General features: G+C 34.2%; 1 protein-coding gene across 1 annotated transcript in view; it reads left to right on the forward strand.

Annotated features, from left to right (window-relative positions):
* CCDC178 (coiled-coil domain containing 178) overlaps positions 1 to 26,609 on the forward strand; it is a 285,980-nt gene that overhangs the window by 241,864 nt on the left and 17,507 nt on the right. Inside the window, exon 23 of the mRNA XM_072949050.1 lies at positions 16,590 to 16,724. Within this exon, the coding sequence (XP_072805151.1) occupies positions 16,590 to 16,724 (135 nt within the window). The remainder of the gene's footprint in view (positions 1 to 16,589; positions 16,725 to 26,609) is intronic.

Genomic DNA, 26,609 nt, shown 5'->3' on the forward strand with positions numbered 1-26,609 from the left:
TCTTTCATGAGCTTGGATAACAGGAACATTTTTTCCTCAGATGGGTTTAACCAAGGTTGGAATACAATGAACCAAGCATATAAAGTGTGAAAAGCACAATGTGTTGAGGGTGTATGCAAGAGAATGATTATAATGATTGACAAGGAAATTTATAATGTTAGAATCAAAGGATTGAATACTCCAGTGGGTTTGAAGCACTTTTTTAGTTTAGGTACCATGGAGAATGAGCTGGCAGTAACAGATGAAACTAAGAGACTGGCATATCTGAAATTATAATAATGGATATTATTATCAGAAATGACAAGGTTATCGGTATGATCCCAGGGAAAAAAGCTGAGTAAATTAGAGGGCAAGCTTAAGGAATCAAAAAACTGAGACTCCAGGAAATTAGAAGAATTGTCTACACAGATTTTGAAATATACTGGAGAAATTATAATGGAGTAATATTGGAGCAAGTGGCATTTAGCCAAGAGCTAAAACCTTAAGAAATGATTATTCATGACCTTTGTATAGGCTAACCCTCCGCAACCTTCTAAACACAATGCTCCAGGTGGCTATAATTAACTAATTAGAATTGACACTTGAGTAGAATCCTATTTACCTACTTGCTAACTCATAATTTCTATTGAACAAAGCAATGAACTTTGTGATTATTCTAGTTCAATTTTAGTCTTCAAAGCTTTTCTGTCCAATTTTATATCAATGAACTACTGTGTGTCAACTTGTATCCTCCCTTTGGGTTTCATCACATAAACTGTGGATCCAGTGTTAGTGGAAACAAGCTTATCTTTATTTCAGAGGCAAAGAGGAATTTGGGCTCAATAATATAGGTCCATATTCACACACTGCTTGCCTAGAGAAGGAGCTCAGCAAAGAGGTAAAGTTACTTTTCCATGTGAGGAAAATGTGCAGGATAAGTCCCTTATTCTTTAAATTTTTGGTGCTTTGACTTTTGTCTCTGCATTATCCTGGCTTGCTTTTTACGTCTCCAACCACCTTTCTGTCTTGTAAATAGTTCACTAAGTTGTAGAACTAAAATAAAAAACTATGACAACAGGTTTAGAGAAGAAGAATGGAATCCAAACGTTTTTAGGACTTAGTAATGAAGGTATCTAGCAGCCAGTTGGATGGGTATGCTTGAGGAACCAGGGAAGACTCATGGGTGACTCTGAGGTTACCCTGGATCGCTGTTAATTAACAGGGTGCCTGAGGCTGCCAGTAACCATAAGAGACTAAACAAAATTGAACAGACCTGAGAGAGAAGAAGCTGCATTGTTTTATATGTACATAGTACTCCTTGGTCAGAGAAACAAGCCTTGCACCTGTAGGAGGACCTTCTAGCCTATCCCCTCCCTTCCCCCGACCTGTTTTTCCCCCCATTTTCTCCTTTCTTTTGCTCTAGTCAGTGCATTTTCCTCACAAAAGCCCAAAGACATTTACTGATTCCTTTAGGACAGCTTTCTTTGCTCATCTTTCTCCCTCTTATTCGAATGACCTTTTTTAGCCCCCAACACAGAAGATTCCTTTCCTTTCTTTGGAGGTCTTATTTGAGACCCACTGTGTCTAGAAAGCTGTCCTGGACCATAGCATCTAGAATGATTTCAATCCATTTGAACTCCTCTAACATTCTCTGATATTTCACAAGGGCTACTTTATGCTGCTGGTCATATTTTTACGCACGTGTGCCTGGCCTTTGCAGGTTTGAAATGCACAAGCATCATGTCTCATACAGTGTTGCATATCCCATGTCTCCTTGTATAGTTTATGCAAGTATTAGGTGGTCAATACATATTTATTGAAGGGGAAGAGAAGATTGTGGTCCCTTGAAATTAGGTGAGAAATTTTGTCTATCTACTCCACACCTTCCCTTCAAACTACCTAAGTTGAACTTTGCGATTTGCATTTCTTGGGACTGGAAGTAATGGAGGAATAATTAAAGTAAGACAGATTTATCATACGGTTCTGAAAGTCAGAAATCCAAAGTCAGTCTCACTGAGTTAAAGCTAAAGTGTAGGTAGGAGGCTCTAAAAATGTTGCCTTGCCTTTCTCAGCTTCTAGAGGCTGCTTGAATTCATTAGCTCCCTCCTCCCAGTGACATGAGCATAGTGTCATGCCATCTTCACTGACTTTTTCTGTCTTCATATATCTTCCTTTGCCTTTGATGCTCCTGCCTCCCTCCTATAAGGGTTCTCGTGACATTGGGCTCACCTGGGTAATCCAGGATAGTCTCCCCATCTCGACATCTTTAACCTAATTATATCTGCAAAGTCCCTTTTGCCATTTAAGGTAATGCAGTCTCAGGAGCCAAGGATTAGAATGTAGATATCTTGGGAAAGGGGGACATGATTTACCCTTCCACTGTGTGTTCTCTCTTACCCTCATGTAACAAATGTTGAGTTCCATCTACGGAGCTAAGCAACATGGTGCAACAATTGGGAACAAAGCAAGCATATCTTCTGCTCAGTATGCCCAGAATCTACTGGCAAAATGTAAATGTTAAAAAAAATTTATAATTCAACGTGACATAAGCTTCATTAGAGATACTATTAGACCTCTACGGGAGCATGGTGGAGGAAGTATTTTGGCTTAGGGCAGGGAGATGCCTCAGAAAGTGTTCCTCATGGAGTAGTAATCTCTGTTGTAGTACAAGTGTATATTGTACCTGTGTTGTTGGTTCAACAGACATAATAGCTAAAAAATTTTACAATGTATGATTTGTTGTAACTCAAGTGAAAAGAACCCAGCTTCCTTGACACTCATTAAAGACCTTATATTTATTAATTAAATCATTCAAATAGTATTTGTTGAGGAATTCCCATGCACCTGGCCCTGAATGAGGTTCAGGGAACACAAAAATGGGTTTCACATGAACCATGCCCTCACGGACCAAATGGTCTCGCAGAGAATGCAGGCACAAACAACTACCATTGGTCCTTCTCATTTTTAAAATAATTTTACCTTTCTTGTCTCTCTGAAGCCTCCTCATTTTTTCATGATGTCCATTTACCTTTCTCTCCCATTTATGCTAAGGTTTCAAAATTTTCTCAGCTATCATCTTGTGTCTTTTCTTTTTTTTTTTTTTTTTCAAACTTGCTTCTGAAGCAACTTCTGAATGTCCATGAGCCGTGGCTTAGGAACGCCATGAACAGTTTTATGTGTCAGCTTCTTTGTTTTAAATTTAACCTTCTGACTTTAAGTTTGACTTGAAACTTGTATGTAGAAATATTCAGAAGGTTTATCCCATTTTATAATGTATTTGAGATACAGCGAGATCTTACTGATTTGATAATCCCACATATCATGTAATGAGCAGAACAAGCTGTCAAAAGAACGAAGGAGTGACTAGATCTCCACAAAGCTCATTTAGTCAAAGTGAAAGAAAAAAACAATTGTTTGATTTGACAGTACTTATACTGACATGACAGAAAATGTAATAAAATTGGTTCAACTATTACACTTTCATTTATTCCAAGGGCTATGACTAAGTGTCTACACATTGAATTTACAGCATATGCAGCCACATTTGAGATATGATTTGAGAAGGCATAGAAGTTCCCATTATTTCTGTACTATTTACCATGAACACAATACAGTATCTAAAATTCCTCTCATTTGATCTCCTTTAGTTAAAGCAATGTGCAGAGGCCCTTTTTAAATAAATGGAATAATTAACACAAATCTCTTGGAAGGAATTGATACATGAAATATAGATTGGTTAACTGAAGTACTTAGCTCACGTAGGGATGTGTCACAAAAGGGAAATTCAGAGGAGAAAGTGTCAAACATAGAAAAGTTTTATTGGGAGTGTAGCAAGGAGATGAGAAGACTTCTGTACGTAGACTTTGAAGAACCAAGTTGGGAAGCAGCCAGGGTATATAGTATGAAAACACAAGGGACTGGGGCAAGTGCAGTGAGAGAGTTGGAAGGGAAGGGACAGTATTTAACTATTTAACAAAGACAATAAAGAGTATCTGAGTTAAAATTTGTTTATTAATAATTTTAAGAAAAAATTCTCAAGCTTACATGAAGCTACCTCCTCCACTGTGGACACTATCACCATCTTCTCTTACAAGTCTCGTGGCACCATGTCTTCTATCTTTCATAACATAAATCATATTTTGTAACTGTATATTTATTTGTTGCACACTCCTGAAGTCCAGTCCCCTCGTAGTTTGTGAATTCCACTAGGCGTGATTGTCCTGGACTCTTGTTCATCTCTATGTATTCGATGCCTTGAAAATTTATAGGCACACAGTAGGTACCCAAGCTAGCTGTTTAATTTTTTTCAGCAAAATTATCAAGTGTAATGGTTTAAAGTACGGTATATGAAGTCAGACAGACATGGATTTGAATCCAGGCTTCATCATTACATAACACATTATTTATTAATCTTGCTAAAAATCCTACTTCTAGCCTATAAAATGATAATAGTACTCATTTTATATAAGAATAAATAAGATATTGTAAGTGAGGTATTTTGCACAGTGCAAAGCATACAGCAAATGCTCAACAAATAATAATCATTATGATATAAATATATACTATGTAATTATTATTATTTCAAACAAATAATTGCCCATAATCTAATGAATATAAAATAGTATCCCATTGTATTACTAACTTCCCTTTTCAAAATTACTAATACACTGTTACTGTTTTCTCATGTGAAGAAATGTCTTTTGGCCATTTTATCATCAGGTTTTCTTATATTGGTATTGCTCATATATCTAAGATTATAGATACATCTTAGAGGCTTGTATTTTGTTAGTTATGTATGTGACAAATATTTTCTCCCAATTGTGGCTTATGTTTTTTTCATTTTATGGTGTTTTTTGTTGAAAAACATTCTGATGAAGTAGAATTCAAATATCCTTCCCTTTATGTATGTAGACATTTTCTTAGAATCCTTCTAAGTGTTTTAAAATTTACTTTTCACATTTAAGTTTTTAGTATATATAGAATTTACTTTTACATACAGTATAAAGACTTGATCAATTTTTTTCACATTCAGAATCAGCTGTAAAACTCAGTAGTTTGTCCATTCCTCACTGATCTACAATGCCATACACTTTATAATTCCTAAAAAGGAAGGACTTTCAAAGACTAGTAAGGATGTAACCATATCAGATGCCACACATGATCTTTGCTAGAGCCATTTTAGTGAAGTGGTTGGAGGCATCTGAAGTGTGAAGGAGCTAAAGAAGTGGAAAGAGAGGAGGAGACAAGAGACTTTCAAATAAATGCCTCTGGAGAAGTGGAAATGCCAAGTGGCCACGTATCCTACTGACAGTTCAGTTTAGTATTATTACACTTGTTTGATGAGTCAAGGTTCACATGACACTGTCACGCAAAGTCATATAGCATGCTAGTGCCTAGGTCTGCTTGAGCTTTCAAATATCCAGTGATCCGCTCACTACTACCACCAGAAATTTCCAAAATGTGGCAGTACATCTCTAATTTCCTTACTATGTATTACTGTCATTCCATTTATATTAATCATTGCTACCATTGTACTTTTCAGATTTTTGAGTACCCTGGAATTTAGTTCATAATGTTCAGAATGGGATTAGTTACAGATACATTAAAAGCATTGTTTTATTATTATGCATATTTCTTTGATAATATTTGTTGTTACCTAGATTCTGTTAGATACTCTGGTTCAAGCCAAGAAACGGGTTAGTAAATTTTTGGCAACCGTGATAATTCGCACTGTTTTGCAGATTTTCTTCTAATTGCTGAAATCCTTCTAGCCCCAGAGAAATTCTAGATCAGTAACAAAAAGTCAAGACAAGAATAAGGTCCTAAGACTTTCACATTCTAGATGTAGTTCATAAAGAAGTTCATCCTTATCTGGCCCCTGTTTCTTATAGTTTCTTTCTGTCCCTAGGTTCCCCCCATCCGTTGCATGAATGTGTTGTACATTTTCTTTACACTTGCAGTTGAAATTTTCAAATAGTTTAAAACAAGAAATTTTAGAAACGGTTATGTTTACTCATGTGTAAATGAAATAAAGTTACCGGAGATATTTACAACTGAACTTGATATCTTTAAAGTTGAAAAATACTGTATTTTTTCTTGAAAATTTGAAATAAACCACTGAGCTCTATAATTAATCGTTTTTGACATAATGTTTTTATTGTGAATTGATTTTAGGTAAATGCTATTTTGAAGTATCCCCTTGATTCATTTGCATTGAAACAAGTGGGTCTCATAAGACAGTAAAGATATACTGTGAATAATCATCAAAGAAAATTGTTCAACCACAGCTCATAAATGAACACCAAAAGAGCCTGCTTAGGGCATTCATTTGGCCACATTTTAAAATCAAGGGATTTAATTACACTTGGACAAATGACTGACAGGCAGGCAAGGAAATGGAAACTAAGAATGTGTTCATCTCTAAAATATGGTGATGGCATCACCTGCCAGTTTTAACCTTCATGTAATTCCATTTTCAACTTTTTAAAATGAGTTACTTTTCACTTGTGCAGTGTGACTTTTTGTGAGTATTAATTTCTATTGGAATTTTTAAAAAAATTTTTATTATTGGCTTAACATCTCTTTTTAAATCACAGGGAACAACAGTTTTAAAATTCAGAATGTAATCTTTCCTTTTAAACTGTTCATTGGAATTATGTGTGAAACTTAGTAATATAAGTAAGCAAAATATCTAAATTATTATCTTTATAATTTTTAAGTGAGATATCCATCAGAATGCAGTAGTTTTATTCCAGAACCAGGTAGCTATGAAACTAAGAAAGCTAAGTTTTTCAGCTTATTACTGCTATTAAGTATGGAAAAATATTGGCTTTTTTATCTGTTATGTGTCATAATGTGTTTTATTTGTAATGTATACAAAAGAAACATGCGCATATTCATACAAAGGGATAGACTTGATCTTTAACTATTAACTTTGAGAATTAGTAGTGTCTGTTGTGGATTGGCTTGACTTCTCTCATGCCATCAGGGTTTTTATGTATTAGCAGAGTTTCAAATACAGAGTTTTGAAATGTATTATAACTTACATAATTCGAGTAGTAGAGTAGTTCTGTATTAATTTCCTTAAAGGCCAGCTCCAGGTTTGGGAATGCATGTGAGTTTTATTTTTCTTAAGTATACCTAAGCAGTTGACAAAGGAGATTTCTAGAAATGAGCTATGTGATCTTTAACACCAGTCTGTGGAACGGATTTGATAATAAAGAAATATCTCATTACTTTTGAGATTTGTATAGCGTACATGTGTGGCTTGGTAACTGAGTACTATAAAAAGATCAGTGTTAACTGGATTTTGTATATCTGTCATTCCTGCCACGCCAAAAGTCTGTGGAGTAGTTTGTAATTGCCATTGTTTGGGTTATTACAATAAACAGAACTGATAGGGCTTATGCTGTTTGCCTTGTGAGCTGCACTTTACATCACTCTGTTGAGTTAAAATTTCAGGCACATATCTTCCCTTATCAGTTCTATTTATCTGCCACAAATAGAGGAAGGCATTATGCTTTCAGTATATGGAACCTTATAGCAAGCCAGTCAGAAATTATAACCATTATTTTAATAGTCTTGTGCAAGTGAATGACTATATGCGTGTTTCTATCTTTCTATCTATCTATCTATCTATCTATCTATCTATCTATCTATCTATCTATCTATCTATCTATCTCATATTTTTTCAAAGCTTTAAATATGATTTTAATTGAATTACCTAAGGTACAAATGCAAATCTGAAGAATATAGGATTTTTCTCTTTTTTTGTCAATTACACATAATTTTTTCTAAGAGCTGCTTGTACAGTTAGATTATTTTATTTGACTGTGTTTATAGGTAAGAAGCACAAGCAAATTATCTGAAAGGCTTTAATTTTCTCCCACAGTAAAAATCCTTCATAATATTTCTATTCTTAGGCTGCAGGCTTCTCACCTATGAAATCCCCAAGCTCACTAGCAGCCACATAAGATGAACTTTCAGATTTTCAGATACCGGTGATGAGTTGATCCATGCATACACAGATCCTTCCTTCAGAAATCCTGTAACCTCTTACCATTGTCACACATTGCCAGCACCACATACGCACTCCCAGTTCCCCACCCCAGTTTACTGGGGAGTGATTTCTACTTCAAGAATGTAGAATGTTCCACAACTCTCGTATTTGTCCTGCGTGTTGCATTGATGACGGTTGTTTATTGCGGTGATTAATTTCCGGTTTGAATGCTGCATCTAATGGATTTTTCATGTATATGCAAAAAAAAAAACTGTGTTCTTTTAAACTATCGTCAGATTTTCAAAGAATATTTTTCTTCTGAAAAGTCTAAATGAGGTATTGTTTAAAACTCTCTCATATAGTCAAATCTTCAATAATGGCATTGAAAACACGTCTGATAATGGACAAATCATATTCAAAGACAAAGAACTTTGAGTGCTGTGCATGAACTAGCCGTCCTGCCAAGTATATCTTTGTATTTTAAGGGACTTCTGTGTTTTCAGTATTGACTGGTCTTTGTTTTCTGGCAGAACAATTTATAGTTCATTTTCAGATAACTATACATATGGTATTTGTATTTTAATTAAAAAGACTGTTGTTATGTCTGATTCTTATAAGCAGAAATTCATTATAAGGACACTTCTCATTTCCTTGAAATGTTCTCTTTCTTTTTTCCAGGGTTCCTAAATTGCAAAAGCCAGTTAAATTATGTCTTTGGGGAGTTAATTTTTGGCACCATATGCCTCTAAAAATGATTTAATTTTATCTAAAGCATGTTTGCAATGATATTTATGTTCTGTAATGCCCAGAGACAATTTAAGGAATTTTTTAAAGAAAAATCAGATTAGTCTACTATTGTTTCCACACAGTAATATGCAATGTATGTATAAGCTTACAAAAATTTCTTTTTATCTAGCGTAATATATTGTTAATATCTGTTGTTGCCTTTTAAAACTTTGACTTATCAGAGTGTCTTCATGGTAGCAACATGGCTGACATAAATATGTTACTGCCATTTTTCTTGTTAGGGATCTAATCTTCATTATTTCTTAATAATTTTAGAAAATTCAAATCACAAGAAAAAAATCAATTGTAGTCTAAGGATTAATTTGAGGGATTATAAATAACTTTCTCCAAAGCTCTATTAGTCAGTTTTATGTATCCTTGTACTTTTTCAAACGGATGTTCTCCTAATTCCAGCAAACATAGATTCTCATGCAAATAGGCTACATATGTCTGTCTTCAGTTTAGCATGAAATAAGTTATAACGTTACTCTTCAACAACAGTATTAACTATGTGAGCAGGGTGGGGGAAAATCCCAAAATTTTTAGCAATCTGTGAAGTGTCTGGAAGTATTCATTTTTTCTGTATTGGTGTAAACTCCTTTAATATTTTGGGTTGTTCTTTTATCATGGGTAAAATGATATTAAGGGGATACCTAAGAAGAATCTTGTTTTACTGAAAAAAAAATTTTATGTTAGCAGATGGGTAGATGTTATAGGATTTTTTTTAAAAAACAGATTACAATAAATTCCTAAAAGTAATCCCAAGTCACAAAATATAGAGGATACTTTTCTTACAGAGATGTCAGCTTAGCCTGTTTTTTTAATGAAACAACTAAACATACAATAAATTATAGTTATATGTTAGCTGTAAGTATGTACATAAATATTAGTGATACATTTTTGTGTACCTTTGCCAGTTCTGTATATCTTGACATTTGACATATTCTCTTTGGATGATTAAAGCAGTGTAGAGAGATCTGCTCAAAACCCTCTTCCTGCCTGTTCCTAGTATTATTTTCCTCCTCTTTTCTCAGAGTTAATTACCAGCCTTTTTCAGTGTTTACATTTCTTCTGTGTTTTTACAACTGTGTTAATGTAGTAATTAATTTAAAATAACTGTTAGTTTTTATTTTTTATTTATGTCAATGTTATACCAATTTTATATATAATATATACTAGTGTATATCACTTGCAATTTTAATGTATTTATTTTAAATGCTAGGGTTTAAGGTATGGTCATAACACTGTATTTTTTTCATTACTCAAGTGTAGACAGATTATTTCCAAATTTTCACTATTGCAATTAATGCTGTAAATGAACATTATTTTGTTTCCTTGAGAACATATTATAACTGTTTTTCAAAATCAGTATCTTTCAGAATTGAGCATGTGGTAGGTCACCTTTAGGTCTGTTAAAATACCAATTGCAGGGCCCCAGAGTTTCTAATTCAGTGGGTCTCAATGCCTGTTTTTATAAGAAGCTCTGGAGTGATACTGATCCTTCTGGCCTTGAGAACCACTTGACTAGAATATGTAGATTTGAGGATAATTGCTGGATCAAAGGGAAACTAAACTCCAATATATAATGGCAAATTGCTGTTTAAAGTCTTTGTCTCAAATTTATAAACAAATTTGAACAGCACATGAAAGTTCGTATTTTTCCACATCTTTACCAATGACTGGTATGAACAGGTTTTTTTTTTTTTTTTAATAATCGCCAGTCTGATGAGTGTGAAGTATATTTATTTGTTCTCTACTAAAGACTGAACATGTTTTCAAATATTTATAGAACAGATAAATTTCCTTTTCTGTGAGTCGCCTATTTGTATCATTTACCCATTTTTCTGGTTCATTGTTTGTATTGTTTCTCTTATTTATTTCTAGGGGCTCTTTCTATGATAAAGAATTTAACCCTTGTAATATATAAGTATTGGTAATATCTTCTCTAAGCCTGTGGCTTATTTTATTACTCGAGTTTTTTTTAAAAAACTTGCATGTAATTAAATGTATCAGTGCTTTCCTTTAGAATTTATTATTTTAGTATTTAGTTTAGAAATCCTTCACCACATAAAAGTCATAAAGGTATTCTGTCATATTTTTATGTAAAAATCTTAAAGTTTAGCTTTTCTCATTTTAATCTACTTTGCTTTTATTTTAATGTATATTGTGAGTCAAAGATCTAATTTTCTGTTAGATTCTTGTACAGGGTAAACCAATTATGCTAACCTTTCTGCACTGATTTGAATACCATCTCTGTCATATTTCATATTTCTATATTTTCCATGACCATCTCTGTGGTGCGGCTTTCTTTTATGATCAAATGATGTTTATCCATTCTGATGCTGGTATTACTCTTAGTTCCTACAGCTGTAAGACAAATTTTATATATTGCATGGCAAATTCGTTGAGCTCTTTCTCCTATTTCACAATTGCCTTAGCTCTTCCAAATCCTTTGTTCTTCCACATGAATTTTAGGTCAAGTTCCATGAACCCTGATGAGATTATAGACAACTTTGTGAAATACTGAAATGCCCATGGTCCTCTCTTCCCACATGTAGACGTTTTATCTCTCTCCATTATCAGTCCTTATGTTACGTTTTCCAAAAATGTTTTTTAATTTTCTCTATAAAATCCTACGTATTCTTTAACAGATTGAAACCTAGGTATTTTACATTTTACATTGGATTATGACTGGGATTTTAAAAATTACAATTCAAAATTGGTTATTACTGATTTTTTAAACACTTGATTTTTTTTCAGTGCTGATCTTGTAGGCGAAGTTTCTAAACTCTTACTACCTCCTGTTGGTTTGTAGAGTCTCTTAAATTTTCTATGTAGATATTCTTCCTCTTACATGTATCTTCTTTTATTTTCTTACTGCTTTGGCCAGTAAAATTTTAAAGAGAAGCATTGATTCCTGATATCCTTACTTTATTTTGTCTTGACATGCATAAGAATGTGTCTAAATTATCTCTATTTAGTAAAATATTTGTTGGAATGTTTTCGTTTATACCTTGTATCAGGTTAAAGAAATTTTCTGTGTTCCTTTCCATTTTGGCAGATAATTATTTCATTGTTGATTACTTCTGTTCAGTGTTGATTCATATCAACTTCTTTTGGGGATGATTATTTCTTCTTTAATATATTGATGTGTTACATGAAATATTTGTTGATAACAAACCATTTTTAAATTTCTCGAACTATTAAATTATAGTCCCTCTATACTGTCTTCAATTAAAGTAATAAGCTCCTAGATGGTGCAAACTATATTCCATCAATCAATAAGTATTTATTAATCACTCTCTTACTACTGATAAGTCATTTGCAGTTTCAATCTTATATCAAGCAATGAATTAGGAGAGCAGTGTTGCCTTTCATTCAGAAAACAGGGATGCTAAATTATTCCCTTGCTAGGCAAAGGGAGAGGAAAAGAAGAGAGTTAAGAACTGTTGTTACTATTGCTGCATAACAGATTGTGCCAAATCTTAACAGCTTAAACCAAAAAAGCATGTATTTTCTCAGAAAGTTTCTGAGGGTCAAGAATTAGGAGCTGTTTAGCTGGGCGGTTTTGGCTCAGGGTCTCCTACAAGGTTGCGGTCAGGCTGGTCAGGGTGGCAATCAGCTGAACACGCTGAAGAATCTGCTTCCAAGATCACTCGTGGGGCTGTTGGCAACACAAAAAACCTCAGTTCCTCACCATGTGAGTCTTTCCACAGAGCTGCTCACACAGCATGGGAGCTGGCTTCCCTCATATCCAGTGATCGGAGAGAATGAGAGAGAAAACCCAGGACAGAAGCCACAGCTGTGTGTGTGTGTGTGTGTGTGTGTGTTTGTGTGTGTGTGTGTCCACATACGCAGCACTGTTTTACCCCATTCTTCACAACATGTCCCAATTGTCCCCTTTGGGCGAGGTATAGCAAGGCTTAACTTTATTCTTACATCCTCCATGATACAAACCAGATCATCCTATACTCCAGCCTGGCCCTGGAAAATACCTGACAATGTGGTGCTTTGAAATTTCTAATCTCAATACTGAAAACATAGGAATGGTATAAGGCAATACTTTGGTGCTAATTTGGTTATGGCTAGTCATAATGTTTTTGAAACCTAGAATTGCAGTATCAGTTAGTGTTATTTTATTCTTAGCACATTGTATTGTTTTTACATACATAACAACAATAAAATAGTATAAATCTAAACCCATATAATTAGAGGGCTTTGTGTATTGTAATATATGCATTATAGCATGTAGTATTAAGGCCAGGTTTATGTGATATATAGGAGTTAGCACCTGTCATGGATTTATGTAGGTAATCAGAATAACTTGGATTAAAAACGGAATCCATATAATTCGGTGTATTAAAACAGGAAAATAGAGATTCTCTCATTCTTGTAAGTGACAACATTAATTTACTCTGTTTTACTGTCAAAGAGTATCACGCTTTAAAATAAATTAATACATTTCAAGAGCCTAATCAAATTTCATCAGGAGGTATTTTTATCAAACGTATAAATATATACTGTACATTATATGCAGTGCTCACAAATGCTCACAAATTTACTTTATATACAATGTTCATATTGACAGAAGATCACCAGCACCATGTCAAAATGGACACTGACTGATCTTCCTCTTCATGTACATAATGATCACTAGCTCAAAAGAAGTATCAGTGAATTCCATCTTTGGGCTTCCTCCAGCAAAGAGCTCACAAAGCAAGTGTAAGAGCCAAGCTTACCAAATGTGCTACAGATTCACACTGGTCAGAAACCATTGTCAGAAGGCTGTTCCTTCCTTTTTCTATTTTAACTGACTCAGAGTACATACCAGCTACTTCCTGATTCAGGTTTCCTGACACAGTTGAATATCCTCACTTCCTCTTTTCTTACACAAACGTGAGGGCAATGAAATTGAGGATCTTTTCCCAAAATGACTCTTTCTGCTCTAATATGCTTCCTCCTTCGTTTTCTATGAAAATATTCCATTCTCTTCCAGAATTCTTGAGATATTTGCCTGAGGCTAACCAGCAGTCCAGGTCATCTGGCAATGACTCTAAATTCCATTCTTACTTCTAAGCACCTGGCAGGTCCTCGGAGTGCCCTTGCTAACCCCCCACCCACTGCGTTTGTCTCCCTCACTGTCCTACTGTGTTTCTCTACCATTTTCTCCCTCTTCCCACCCCCCCTTCCCTAAAATCTGACTGAGAGGCCAGGAATGTAATCAGTGCAGGAATAAATGATTAAGCCTCAGGAATGTAATCATTGGAATGTTTCATTCCAGAAACATTGGGTTAAGTGAAGTGGAAGAGATCAAAAAACATTTCAGTTACTTTGGCGTTCCAACCTAAATTCTGCATCCACCTGAAGGACTTTTCCTGTCACGACTTAACTCTCTATTGCCTTAATTTTCCCCTTATATATTTTATGAGTCTTGCATTTACTTGGTTTATTTCCTCTTCTTTCATTAATTAGTAAGTTCCAGGGAGTCTCGTTCACTGCTTCACTTTTGCCACTAAAATTTTACCAATTCACTTTATTGAGTTAATAAATATTTATTGAGTGATCAACTGTCCACTGACATCTTACAATTAGCCTTTTATCAGAACTGCTTACCTAAAAGAGTTGTCATCATGGCCAACTCTTAAATCAGCCCTCCTTCCTAGTGCCTCAAATATTTTCCCATATATATTGTTGATCATCTTATTGTCTTTAATGATGTGCACATATGTACGTGTATATGTGACTCTTTTTGGATTCTGGTTCAAGAATGCCTGCAGTTTTTCCCTGTCCTGGTTCTTCTTTTTCCAGAGGCCTATTAGCTATAGATTTTTGTGAAGTTTTTTAAGATACTACTCTTCCTTAATTGATACTTAAGGAACTTCTCTACTTAGGTAGCTTCAGTTAATGCTCATATATGGACTAAGTTAAGGCCTTTATGGCTACTTCAATCTAGAATACAGAAAGCTGAATAAAATCAACGTACTGTATATAGCAGCTTCTCATTTAAGATGTAGGTATGGGAAATATTACCCTTCAGTTCACTTTGATTGACCAGCTCCCACATCCACATGTTGAAATACATCCTCTTGTAAAAACATTACCTTCTCTTTAAGGAGTCCCTCTAGAACTCATCTGTTATTTGTCTTTTGTCATATTTGTGGATATCATAATAATATAATACATTGAGTAAAGTATCCTGGTGTCTTAATGAGTATATCAAGATACAGCATACCCCCCCCCACTGGCTGTCAGAGTTGACATAAAATTTTTTATATTAAAATTATTAAAATAATGTATTTAAATATATATTAAAATATTACAGGAAAAATTTAATATTGACTGATTTTCTTCTTCAAAAAGTGATGTTACTATTTAATTCAATAGCCTAAATTATCTGAAATGCCTGTAAACTAATTTCAGGTAATGTATTTCAGCTGAGCAAGCTGAAATATCTATAGTTTCAAGGTTATCTTTTCTAAGTTAACCTATTACCCAGGAATAGAGGCTTTATTTTTTGTGGGTTTACACACATACCTATCTATTGCTTGTTACAATTCATAATGAAGATAATGATGATAAACAATTCACATGGAGCACCAGATAGTTATTTTTTAAATGATTATTTTTAAGTAAGCTCTTTCATTGAAATATGCATACAGAAAAGGTCACAAGTCATATATGCACTGTTTGATGAAGTTTTGCAAAGGATGTCTTACCTGTAATCAGTAACCAGATCAATAAATAGAATATAAAATGGACATGTTTTTATTTTTTTATGAAGAAATGTTTGACATGAAATTTTTGGCGTGTATTTTTTCATTCTGCAAAATACCCTATAAAGAAATCAATGTAAGCAATTATCCACATTACCAAAAACAAAAGGGGTTTCAGTAACAGAATATATTATGGATAAATGTTTTTAAGATGTTTTTTCCTATTGATTTTTATGAAGCTTATTTCTTTGAAGATAACCTAATTATAACAATTCTGTAATATGTGGCTATTCTAACTGTTGAAAGAGAGAATGTACATTGTCTTGGTAACACTCATACTGTGTATTTTTGTTTGTTTGGTTGATTTTGTATTAAATTTCCAAAAGAGAGAGAATGCCTCACAGGAGAAATATTTCTTTCTCTGTATAGATTCCATATTTTAAGTGTCACTTCTAAACATTACGTCCACTGTACTTTGGTGCAGTGAGATATTTCTGTGTCACATGGTCAGAGGGAGGCAGATTAATGGGGAGTTCTAGCTGGAAATTTCTTCCCTGTTATTGTTCTCCCTCAGCAGTTGATGGCTAAGTTAATTCTCTTTAGTTTTGTCATGCCCGAAAGCACACATTGCCAAGCAATGGTAAGGCTTTACGAGGGAAAAAAGAAGCAATGGTGTCCATCAAAGTCTTAAAGTTGCGTTTTTAAACTTTGGCTTGACCTGATGTGCCATTCAAAAAAGCTTCAAAAGATTATTTTTTAAAGAAAGGTTCAATATGTCCCGAGGCTATCGGTTTTGAGTTAAACTGGGTGAAGTAGAAATATTTTACTCATCAGCTTTGCAGTCACAGAGTTTGCCTCAGCTAGAACAAAACTGCTGAGGCATTTAGAGAAAATTAACCCCCCATCCTGGCGGCCAGATGTGACTGGTTTCTGATGAATGCACATGAGTGGGCTGAAAAATCAAGAGACTGTGAAATTCCTGTCAGGGCCGTGCAGTGCAGAATGGGCTATTGACTGCTTTCTATATTTCCCTCCATCCTTCTTCTTGAACACCGCCATTAATTTCCTCTCCTACTCTGACTTGTGTTTTTCCCCCTCCCTCTTCCTTTTAGTTCTGTCAGCTGCAAAGAAGGATACACAAGGTGTGGCAGAAGCACTTCGAACTGGTGGTCCTCTACAGCCAGATGAGGCTGGCCAAGTTCCAGATAGACTCTCAAGAGAGTATTCAGAAAATATTAGCTGTGCAGGTAAGTGATTGCAGGGAAGTAGGAAAGATCATTCTGATCTAGATTGAAAAGCAAATGATGGGTAGTGTGATGAAGCATTAAAACCATATCCCATCAGAGTTTTATAAATTTTTAACCTCTTTAATAAACTGGAATTGCATGAAGGATGAATTCAGTAAGTTAGCATATATACCAGGCATACTTTGGGGAGAAAAGGAGATTGAACTTATTTCTCACAAACCTCAGAATGGATTTTTATAAATACATTTGATGTAAATATATTTTTTTCAGATCTTCAGGCTTTACAGATGCCATTTGGCTGTTTAAAAGATACTGTCAGCAGTTGCCTTGTGTTGCTTTTGTGTGAAATCTACTTCAGTGTAAATGACACCCGTGCTTGTTTTATTTAACTGTTTTCTTTCTCCTTGCATTGTTGCAAAAGTCTCATCCTCCTAAGCCGACTTGGAGATGGCTTTACTTGAAGGATAAGCAATTTGGGATGAGAATGTAACTGTGGAACCAGATGCATATGAAATTTCAGTTTGTCTCTGTAAAAACTTTTAATGGATCAATTGTCCTTATTTTAGAAACCCACAGTAACTATTACATGAAAACTACTTACATTTTTTCAAATGAATATTTCGCTATTTGAAGTATAGCAAAATGGATAATACATGACCTCCCAAAAGAAAACATCCACCTCCTTGTTCAAATTAAAAAAAAACAACAGAAGTACCTGTTCGATAAAAAAACAGAAATAGCAATGCCATGAAAACCATAATTTTTATTAACTTGAGGTATTAACAGTGCATGCTGAAACTAAGCGAACCAAATTATTTTCTCAATATTTTATTTACATGTTCACTTCATGGTACTTTTACCACAATTAAAGAAAAGGATGTTAAAAGCACTTGCAAAGCTATTTCGAATTTCACTTTTACTTGTGGCCATTTTTGCTATTTTCTTCTGACAGTATATGGATATATAGATACAGATGTGTATCCCATATCTAAAGCATATATGTACCTTAACAAAGTATATGTATAAATACTTTTTATACATGCTTTATATATGTACTTTAACAAGGTTTATGAAGAGTTCTATTGATAATGAATTATAACAAAAATTTTAAATAAGAGGAGAAATTTTAAGTTTTGAGAAGGTAGTGTTTAAAATATGTAGGTTTAATATATATTCATACAGAAACGAATATAAACTGTAATTGCAGTATTTTAGAAGTCAGGAGCATATGTTTTCCTTAGATATGTCTGTTAACATTTAGTGTATTGAAATTATAGAGTGGCTATAACCTGTGATTTTCTTTTAAATATTCAAAAATAACCTGCATCTAATTATTGTTTTGGGAAAATCACATATTTCTCCCCAGATTTAAACATTCTTTAAAAAAAAAAAAACAAATGATAAATTCTCATGGCGAATTAGGGTATATTTTCAAATATTGAAAATGTCAGTAGAAGCTATTCAGATATGGGTTAAATGAATTCTCAATCTATAATCTTCAATAGTCCTTAATTTTAATTTTTCATTAGAAATTCACCAATACATTCTTTACCAAACTTGATTTTAAATTACTTATTTTTATGGCGGTTACACACCAGCTGAAATGAAGGGGTAGAAATGAGAGGGTCGTATCAGTAGAAAAACTGAACTATTCAGCATTTAGAGACACAGCAACAGGCTGGATTGCATTTGGGGAGTTGAGGAGCATAACTTAGTGGATTCTTTTCTTATCTACTGGAGATGCCTTCAATTTAGAAGATTTTAATTTTGGCTTTTAATAAAGATGTAAAAATACAATCTTCAGGATCTTGCCATGAAACTATAGGAACACGTACATTCTTCTGGAAAAAGTCAACTCCAAAACCCTCAACATGGCAGACAGTGCCCTCCATGACCCAGCTCCTGCTGACCCTCCCAGCTTCATCCATCTCCACACAAGTCCCTTCAGTCATTTTCAGCCACTCCAAAATTCCTGCTAATCATGACACCTTCTGTTTAACCCCATCTTCCTCTCCTGTGCTTATACTCTTCCCTCTTTCTGCAGTACTCTCCCTTACCGTTCCCTTTAAAGAACGCCTGACTCAAATCAAACCTCCCCTCTACAAAATCCTCCCTGGGTGCTTCCCCCGCCTTCCTCTGCCAGATGAATTGATTGAGACCTTCCTTGACCTCCTGCTATGCTCTGTTCGTACCACCATACCACAGCTGTATTTTCAGCAGCTAACGCCTTCTACTTGTTGCTAAGCTCTCATTCGTAGAGGATTGTAAGCTCCATTGGGGCTTTAAAACATCAGTGAAAATAGTTCAAATCTTACTCTGTTTTTTAGGATGTGTGGTAGCAAGGCCACTAAGGGGATCTGAAAGCGTCCTGTGCCTATCTTGTTTTTACTTACTATATCCAATTTTTAATAGGAAAACATGGTAGAGTGACTTGATATGTTTACACAGTGAGTGTGTAGGTGTCAGTCTCTACAGTTTATCTCAATATGACTAAAAGCTGCTTAACAGAACAAGATGCCTTTGCTCTACTTTTATGATTTAATAGCTTGTCAGTATTGGGGAGGGTAGTATAATGATGCCGTGAGGTATCAGTGAACTATTCAATGAGAAAAATCATCTGATGAACCTTCTGAAAAATAAATTGTGTTTAACTGATACTGAGTTAAAGCAATGCAAAATAGATGTTGAGCAGAAAAAGGAAACTTTGTTTCACCCTTGGGCTTGGAGCAAGTCCTTGCAAGATCATCAAAAAGTATAGCTGTCAGATCTGCAAATGGCAGAGAATCAGGTGGGCCAGATAAGCTTCTGAATTACATGATCAAGCAGGAACCAATAAAATGAACTGTGTCTGAAATGAAGAATCAGTATATTTGACATAGAAACCATTTTTATATGTACACATAGGGCTTTTAGTTCACCACAATTTTAATAGGAGCCAAAGTAGGCTGTTACAAACTTGGAAACCAATGCTATGTTCCAGCCTTAGCAAGCACATAAGACTTCTTGACTCTGACAGCATATTAGTGTATTTTGCAGTCCTAACCTCACGTGTGAGCCCATAGAAAGTAAGTACTATTGTTTTATTTTAACATCATTATTTTTCTCTTTTTATGTTTAATTTATTTAATGCTGTGATATTTAATACCTCTTTGGCATCTTATTTGGAAAAAAGACTCATCGTCATTTAAGTGAAAGATTGTGATGTGGCTACGACGTGTTAATGTGGCAGTAGGCTGAATAAGCACAAATATTGTGATCTGAGTAAAGGAAATGACAGCCCCATTACACTTTTTCAAAAGTTAAACACCTCGGCAGTATTTTGTACATATTTGAAAAAGCATAGTTTAAGGGCCATATTGATACACACAAGAGCAGCAATTTAAGAGTGATAAGGAAGAAATATATACAATTTAGAATGCTGAACTTAATTGTAAAAGACTTTGGAAGGCAAATATCTAAAAGTCTGCTAAATCAAGGTCAGTGCATAAATATTTTGATGAGCTCTAGGGAGAAACATCTGAACCAATGATGGAGGGGTTTGGAAGGTGGGTTTGGGTGCAGTAGGAACACATACTCTAACAAGTGCTGCTGTCCAAACATGGCGCTGCTGATGCTCAGGCAGAAGTTACTGCAGTGGTTGAGGGAAAGCGAACGGTCTCAGAGTCAGCCAGAGAGCAGCTGCTCAGGCAGTGCTCCTCCCGGAATGTTCCCCAACCTCACAGAACCTTGCACAAACATGTGTGCATGTGTCTGTGTCTCTTCACCCACTAGAATGTGAGCATCCTCAGTTGGAAAGCGTTTTACTTGTTAATCTTTGTCTCCCTGGCACCAGCTATAGTTCTAACGTAGTAAGTACTCAAAAATATTTGAGTGAATTGATTATAAGTGAATTAGTTAATTGGTTTATTAAGATTGAATGTGATAATCTCAAAGATTCTTTTCAGCTGTAGGTGCCTACAATTCTGTAGTTAATAAGCAAAAGCATTCTCTAGGTGCTTTGCCAGGAATTTCGATGGCACAGAAGTAAAGTATTTAATCAGTTTTCTTTCTCTGTCTTTTGCCCTCTTTCTCACACAGACACACACACACAGACACACACACACACAAAGGAACAGTCCAGTTTCCTATTCCTGAAAGAGAACTGTGCAAATGAAGTCAGAAGAAACACAGGATAAAAATCTAAAATCACTTAATAATGTGATATAAAAGAAAATCTCCAAAGTGTATGATCTCTTTAGAGACAAAAGAAATTACAGAAATTTGAGTTTTTACAATACATTTAGAGATAATGATTAACGAAAAACATTGAATTGCCAAATATTACTGATTAGTTCTATACAGTAGTATAAAAGGTATTTAAATATAGTTTCCAATAATAAGAATATCTACTGGATGTTCTAGAAAGAAGATTTGTCACTCCTAAACTACTGGAGAAAAAAAATACCATAAAAAGTTGAACAATTCAAAATGCAGGAAGGAGGACAAGAAAAATATAAAAATATACAAAATAAGCCCAAACACATTAGTAATCATAATAACTACATGGTTTCTTTACACAGTTTAAAGTAACTGATTCACAGATTGATTATAAAAGCAAAATCTATCTCATTCAGAAGAGATGCACCTCAGACAAATAGAAATGGAATGAAGAGCCTAGAAAAAGAAGAATAAGAAGTTCTGACTTAAAAAGAGAGAGACTTCAAGGCAAAAAAAAAATTAAAACACTCAAATATGAGTATTTCATATTGATAAATATATAACCTATTAAGGCATATCAATTATAAACTTAATGCACATGACAACATAACTTCAAATTATAAAAATTGAGAACTGATTGAAAACTAGAGAAACATTTTAAAAGTTGTAATCACAATAGGAAATATTAGCACATCTTGAACTTTTTAAAAAGAAAATAAGAGCATCACATAACAAAACCTGTGAGTTTTTTTTAATTGAAGTAGAGTTGATTTACAATGTTGTCTTAGTTTCTGGTGTACAGCATAGTGATACAGTTATATGTATATGCACACACATTCTTTTTCATTAAAGGTTATTATAAGATATTGAATATAGCTCCCTGTGCTATACAATAGAACCTTTTTGTTTATCTATATTATATATATAGTAGTTTATATCTGCTAATCCCAAACTCCTAATTTATCCCTCCCCCGACCTTTTCCTGTTTGGTAACCATAAGTTTGTTTTCTATGTCTGTGAGTCTATTTCTATTTTGTAAATAAGTTCATTTGTATCACTTTTTTAGATTCCATATATAAGTGATATCATGTAATATTTGTCTTTCTCTGACTTACTTTACTTAGTATGATAATCTCTATGTCCATGTTGCTGCAAATGGCATTATTTCAATCTTTTTTATGGCTGAGTAGTATTCCATTGTGTATATATACCACCGCTTCTTTATCCATTCATCTATTGATAGACATCTAGGTTGCATCCATTGTCTTGGCTATTGTAAATAGTGCTACTATTGGGCACTGGGGTGCATGTGTCTTTTCAGATTACAGTTTTCTCCAGATATATGCCCAGGAGTGGGATTGCTGGATCATATGGTAAGTGTATTTTCAGTTTGTTAAGGAGTCTCCGTACTGTTTTCCATAGCAGCTGCACCAAATTACATTCCTACCAATAGTGTGGGAGGGTTCACTTTTCTCCACAGCCTCTCCAACATTTATTGTTTTTGGACTTTCTAATGATGGCCATTCTGACTGGTGTGAGGTGATACCTCGTTGTAGTTTTGATTTGCATTTCTCTGATAATTAGCAATGTTGAGCATCTTTTCATGTGCCTGTTGGCCATCTGTATGTCTTCTTTGGAGAAATGTTTATTTAGGTCTTCTGCCCATTTTTTGTTTAGGTTTGTTTTGTTGTTGTTGTTATTGAGTTGTATGAGCTGTTAGTATGTTCTGGAAATTAAGGCTTTGTCAGTTGCCTCATTTGCAAATATTTTCTCCCAGTTCATAGGTTGTCTTTCTGTTTTGTTTATGGTTCCCTTTGCTATGCAAAAGCTTATAAGTTTGATTAGGTCCCATTTGTTTATTTTTGCTTTTTTTCCATTGCCTCGGTAGACCTAGGAAAGCATTGCTATGATTTATGTCAGAGAATGCTTTGCCTATGTTCTCTTCCAGGAGATTTGTGGTGTCCTGTCCTGTGTTTTCATTTTAAGCCATTTTGAGTTTATTTTTGTATATGGTGTGAGGAAGTGTTCTAAATTCATTGATTTACACGTGGCTGTCCTGCTTTCCCAACACCACTTGCTGAAGAGACTGTGTTTTCTCCATTGTCTGGCCCCCTTTGTCGAAGATTAATTAACTGTAGGTATGCAGGTTTATTTCTAGGCTTGCTATTCTCAAAACCTGTGAGTTTTGATTCAACTCTAGAGAAATTCAACTTCAGGAAATATATTAATGTAATTTAATATAATGACAGGTTAAAGGAGAGATACATGTAATTACTCAATATATACTGGAAAACATTTGGTAACAAGACAACATATACTTACTTTAATAAAAGTCACAAAAGAGTATAGAACAAAAGTTAACCTGGTAAAATATACTAAATGATAAGTTAATTGAATCAAGGCAAAAGTAAACATTACTGTGCATTACTATGCTGAAGCCTTAGTAGTAAACCAAGAAAAATAAGAGGTACAGATACTGTGTAGGAAGAGGGCAAAACTAGCATCACTGTCTGCCAATATGGTGTTTCTCTTAGAAAATCTGGGAGAATCAACCAGAAAAGCATTAGAATTAATAAGACAGTTTTTAAAATGGTAACCTGAAGTATAGCATTCCTAAGAGTAAACCTAATAAAACGTCAGCTCAGTCCTTTTGGAGAAGGCTTTTAAGCAACACTGAAAAGACATAAGCAAAGACTGAAATAAAAGTAAATATTTATCATTTTCATGGATGAGAAGATACCAGGTATTTTTTAAATTTCTGCATTTGAGAACTCCATAAACTTAATACAGTCATCCTCAAAATCCATTCAACATTGAAGTGAAGCTTGAGAAGGTGATTCTAAATGCCTTTGGAAGATAAAAATAAACACGAATATATCTGACATTTTTTAAAAAAGAAAAATTGTTGCTGAATCAGGGTCAGGAACTTAGGCTACTGGATAGCAAAACATATCAAAAAGCATCTTTATTAAATTAAAACAGCATAATACTGGCTCAGGAATAGATCAAAAATCTATAAAACAGAACAGAGCACTTAGTAAACTTTTTCTTTAAAGGATCAAATAGTAAATGTTTTAAGCTCTGCTGGACATTCAGTCTTTGTTACAATTACTCAGCCCTGCCTTGTAGCAGGAAAGTTGCTGTAGAAAACAGTATATGAATAGATGTAACTGTGTTGCAGTAAAACTTCTTTACAAAACAGGCAGCAGGCCTGAGGCTATGCACTGAAATAAAGCATACAGGAATGCCCCACAAACATTTAGAATTTAGAGTATAATGAGAGTAGGATTTCAAATTGTATGTAATGAGGCTGTTCACTTGGCAGCTATCTGAGGGACAAAGGTAAATATCTGAGGGATAATATAAAATAGATTATTTCATATGTTTATATAAATTTAGGATAAGGATTAAAAGTCTATCTTTTTAAAAATACAGACTACTGAATAGTATTGAGGTAAGAAAACCTTTCTTAAATGAGGGAAGAAAACCGTTAAGGGAAATATTATTAAATTTGACTAGAAAAAAATTTTTCATGAAAAAAGACACAGTAAGAGCAAAACAGACAAAATGTCTAACCCTTGTGAACTTGCATTTCAATAGGGGATACAAGCCAGTCAACAAGTTAAGGGTATACTAATGCTCTGTGCTAAAGAGCAAAATAATATAGGGGAGGGGCATATGAGATGACGGGAGGCACTGAAATACATCTTAACAGTGCATTTTGCCTTATTACCTGTGTAAATAAATAGCTCAAAATAGTTGAAAGGGTAAACCTTTTTATTTAATCTCTCTTTCCATGTTGAACTGAAAATACAGACCTAACAGCTCGAATACTAGAATTTGAGTTTTGGAGTAGGGGGGTTGGGGAGTTGTTTGATTGCTTTTTGGCGGTGTAATCGGGGATGTGAGATAATTATATACAGTATATACTAAAGAGTTGCTGTGAGAATCATATGAGATAATGTATGCAGTATGCTCAGAACACAGTTAACAATGTACAACCTTAACTCACTTTCTCCTCTCTCTTACCTTTTACTGCTGTAAGGTGATTCCAAATATGCAACAACTTCTTGCCAAAAATTGCCAAAATCAGTTAATCACAGGCGGGAGCATTTATGCTTTCTGATCTTCCCACCTTCTGACCTTGCAACTCCATGTCTAACATCATTTCAAACTCTTGGGAATTCAGGACACAACATATAGGTACACAACACATCTAGTCATACAATAGAACAAAAGGAATGCTTGGTTAACTTCAAATCTTTTAATGATTCTTGCCTCAGTCATAAAATATGTATAAAACACATAAACTAAAAGAAGAATTAGACAAATGTTGTAAATTAAAACATCCAAATAAATAACCAATATCATGTGTTAAATGTAAAATCAGCACTCCACCCTCATCCAAAAGCTGCTTATGGCTAAGAAATAAAATGCCTGTTGCCAAAAGTCCATTTGGAGCCAGAAAATTGGGGGTGAAAGAGAACTTATGAGTTCATTTCTTCTATACTCCTACCTTTGAAATCAATTGTTTCATTATCTTTCTATGTTGAAAATGTACTTTTAGAATTCCATAAGTTTCCATAACATATTGAAACACTGATTTCACTCTGTACTTATTGAATACCAGTATAATGGCGTACAGTATACCTCATGTTCTTTAACCTTAAGCAATGTATAGTTAAGTTGAATATCAGTTATTTTCAAGACACATTTGGGGAATTCCCTACTATTTGAAAGGCATTTTTGCTAGAAACTGAGAGTCCAAAGATGAAAGATATAATCTCTGTCTTCAAAAAGGTTGCAGTCTTATAAAGGTGGCAGACAGAACATGTTATGTAAATATAAATGACAATAAAAAGAAGAACACTTCTTCTGTTTTGTAAGAGCAGTTTTCTAAAGGAGATAACCCCTAAAGTAAATATTGAAAGTTTCTATAACCCCTTGCCCAACAAAGGGTGGGCAGGGAGTTACAGAAGGAAATAAAAAATTACCTCTAACATTTTGTCAGAACCAATGGAGACCAGAAGACATAGAAGAATATTTAAACTGCTGATGGAAAAAAAATGAAATAATTATTTATTCAGCAAAAATATCAAGTCTATAGACCTAAATCTAATCATATTAAAATTTATATTAAATATAAATGGACTAAAAAGTCCAGTTATGAACAGATATCGCACATTAGTAAAGATACAAGACTCAAATTTAGTTGTAAATGACCCTGTTTAAATATTAAGATACTGATAGTTTAAAAGTATAAGGATGGAAAAAGATATACCATGCCATACCAAGCATAATACAATTGGAGAGGCTACATTAATATCAGGTAAATTAAACTTTGCAACTAGAAATGTTACCAGGTATCAAGAATATCATTTCACTAAAAGAATCAAGCACATGTAACAATCTTGAGTGTGTATGTGTCAAATAAGAAAATTTCAAAATATGTAAGGCAAATACTCAGAAAACTTAAAGTAGAAATAAAAAGATATCTAATTATAATTTGTGATTTCAGTGCTCCTCTTTCGGGAATAGATAGCACATACAAACAGAAAATCAGTAGGAACAGAGAAGAATTGAACAATGCTATCAAACAACTTGACATAATTGACATATATAGAACATTCCATTCAACAAGAACTGTGGAATATACTTTATTTTAAAATACATACAGAACATTTCCAA

The sequence above is a fragment of the Vicugna pacos genome, chromosome 24, assembly GCF_048564905.1.
Source record: "Vicugna pacos chromosome 24, VicPac4, whole genome shotgun sequence".
Taxonomy (NCBI): Eukaryota; Metazoa; Chordata; class Mammalia; order Artiodactyla; family Camelidae; genus Vicugna; species Vicugna pacos.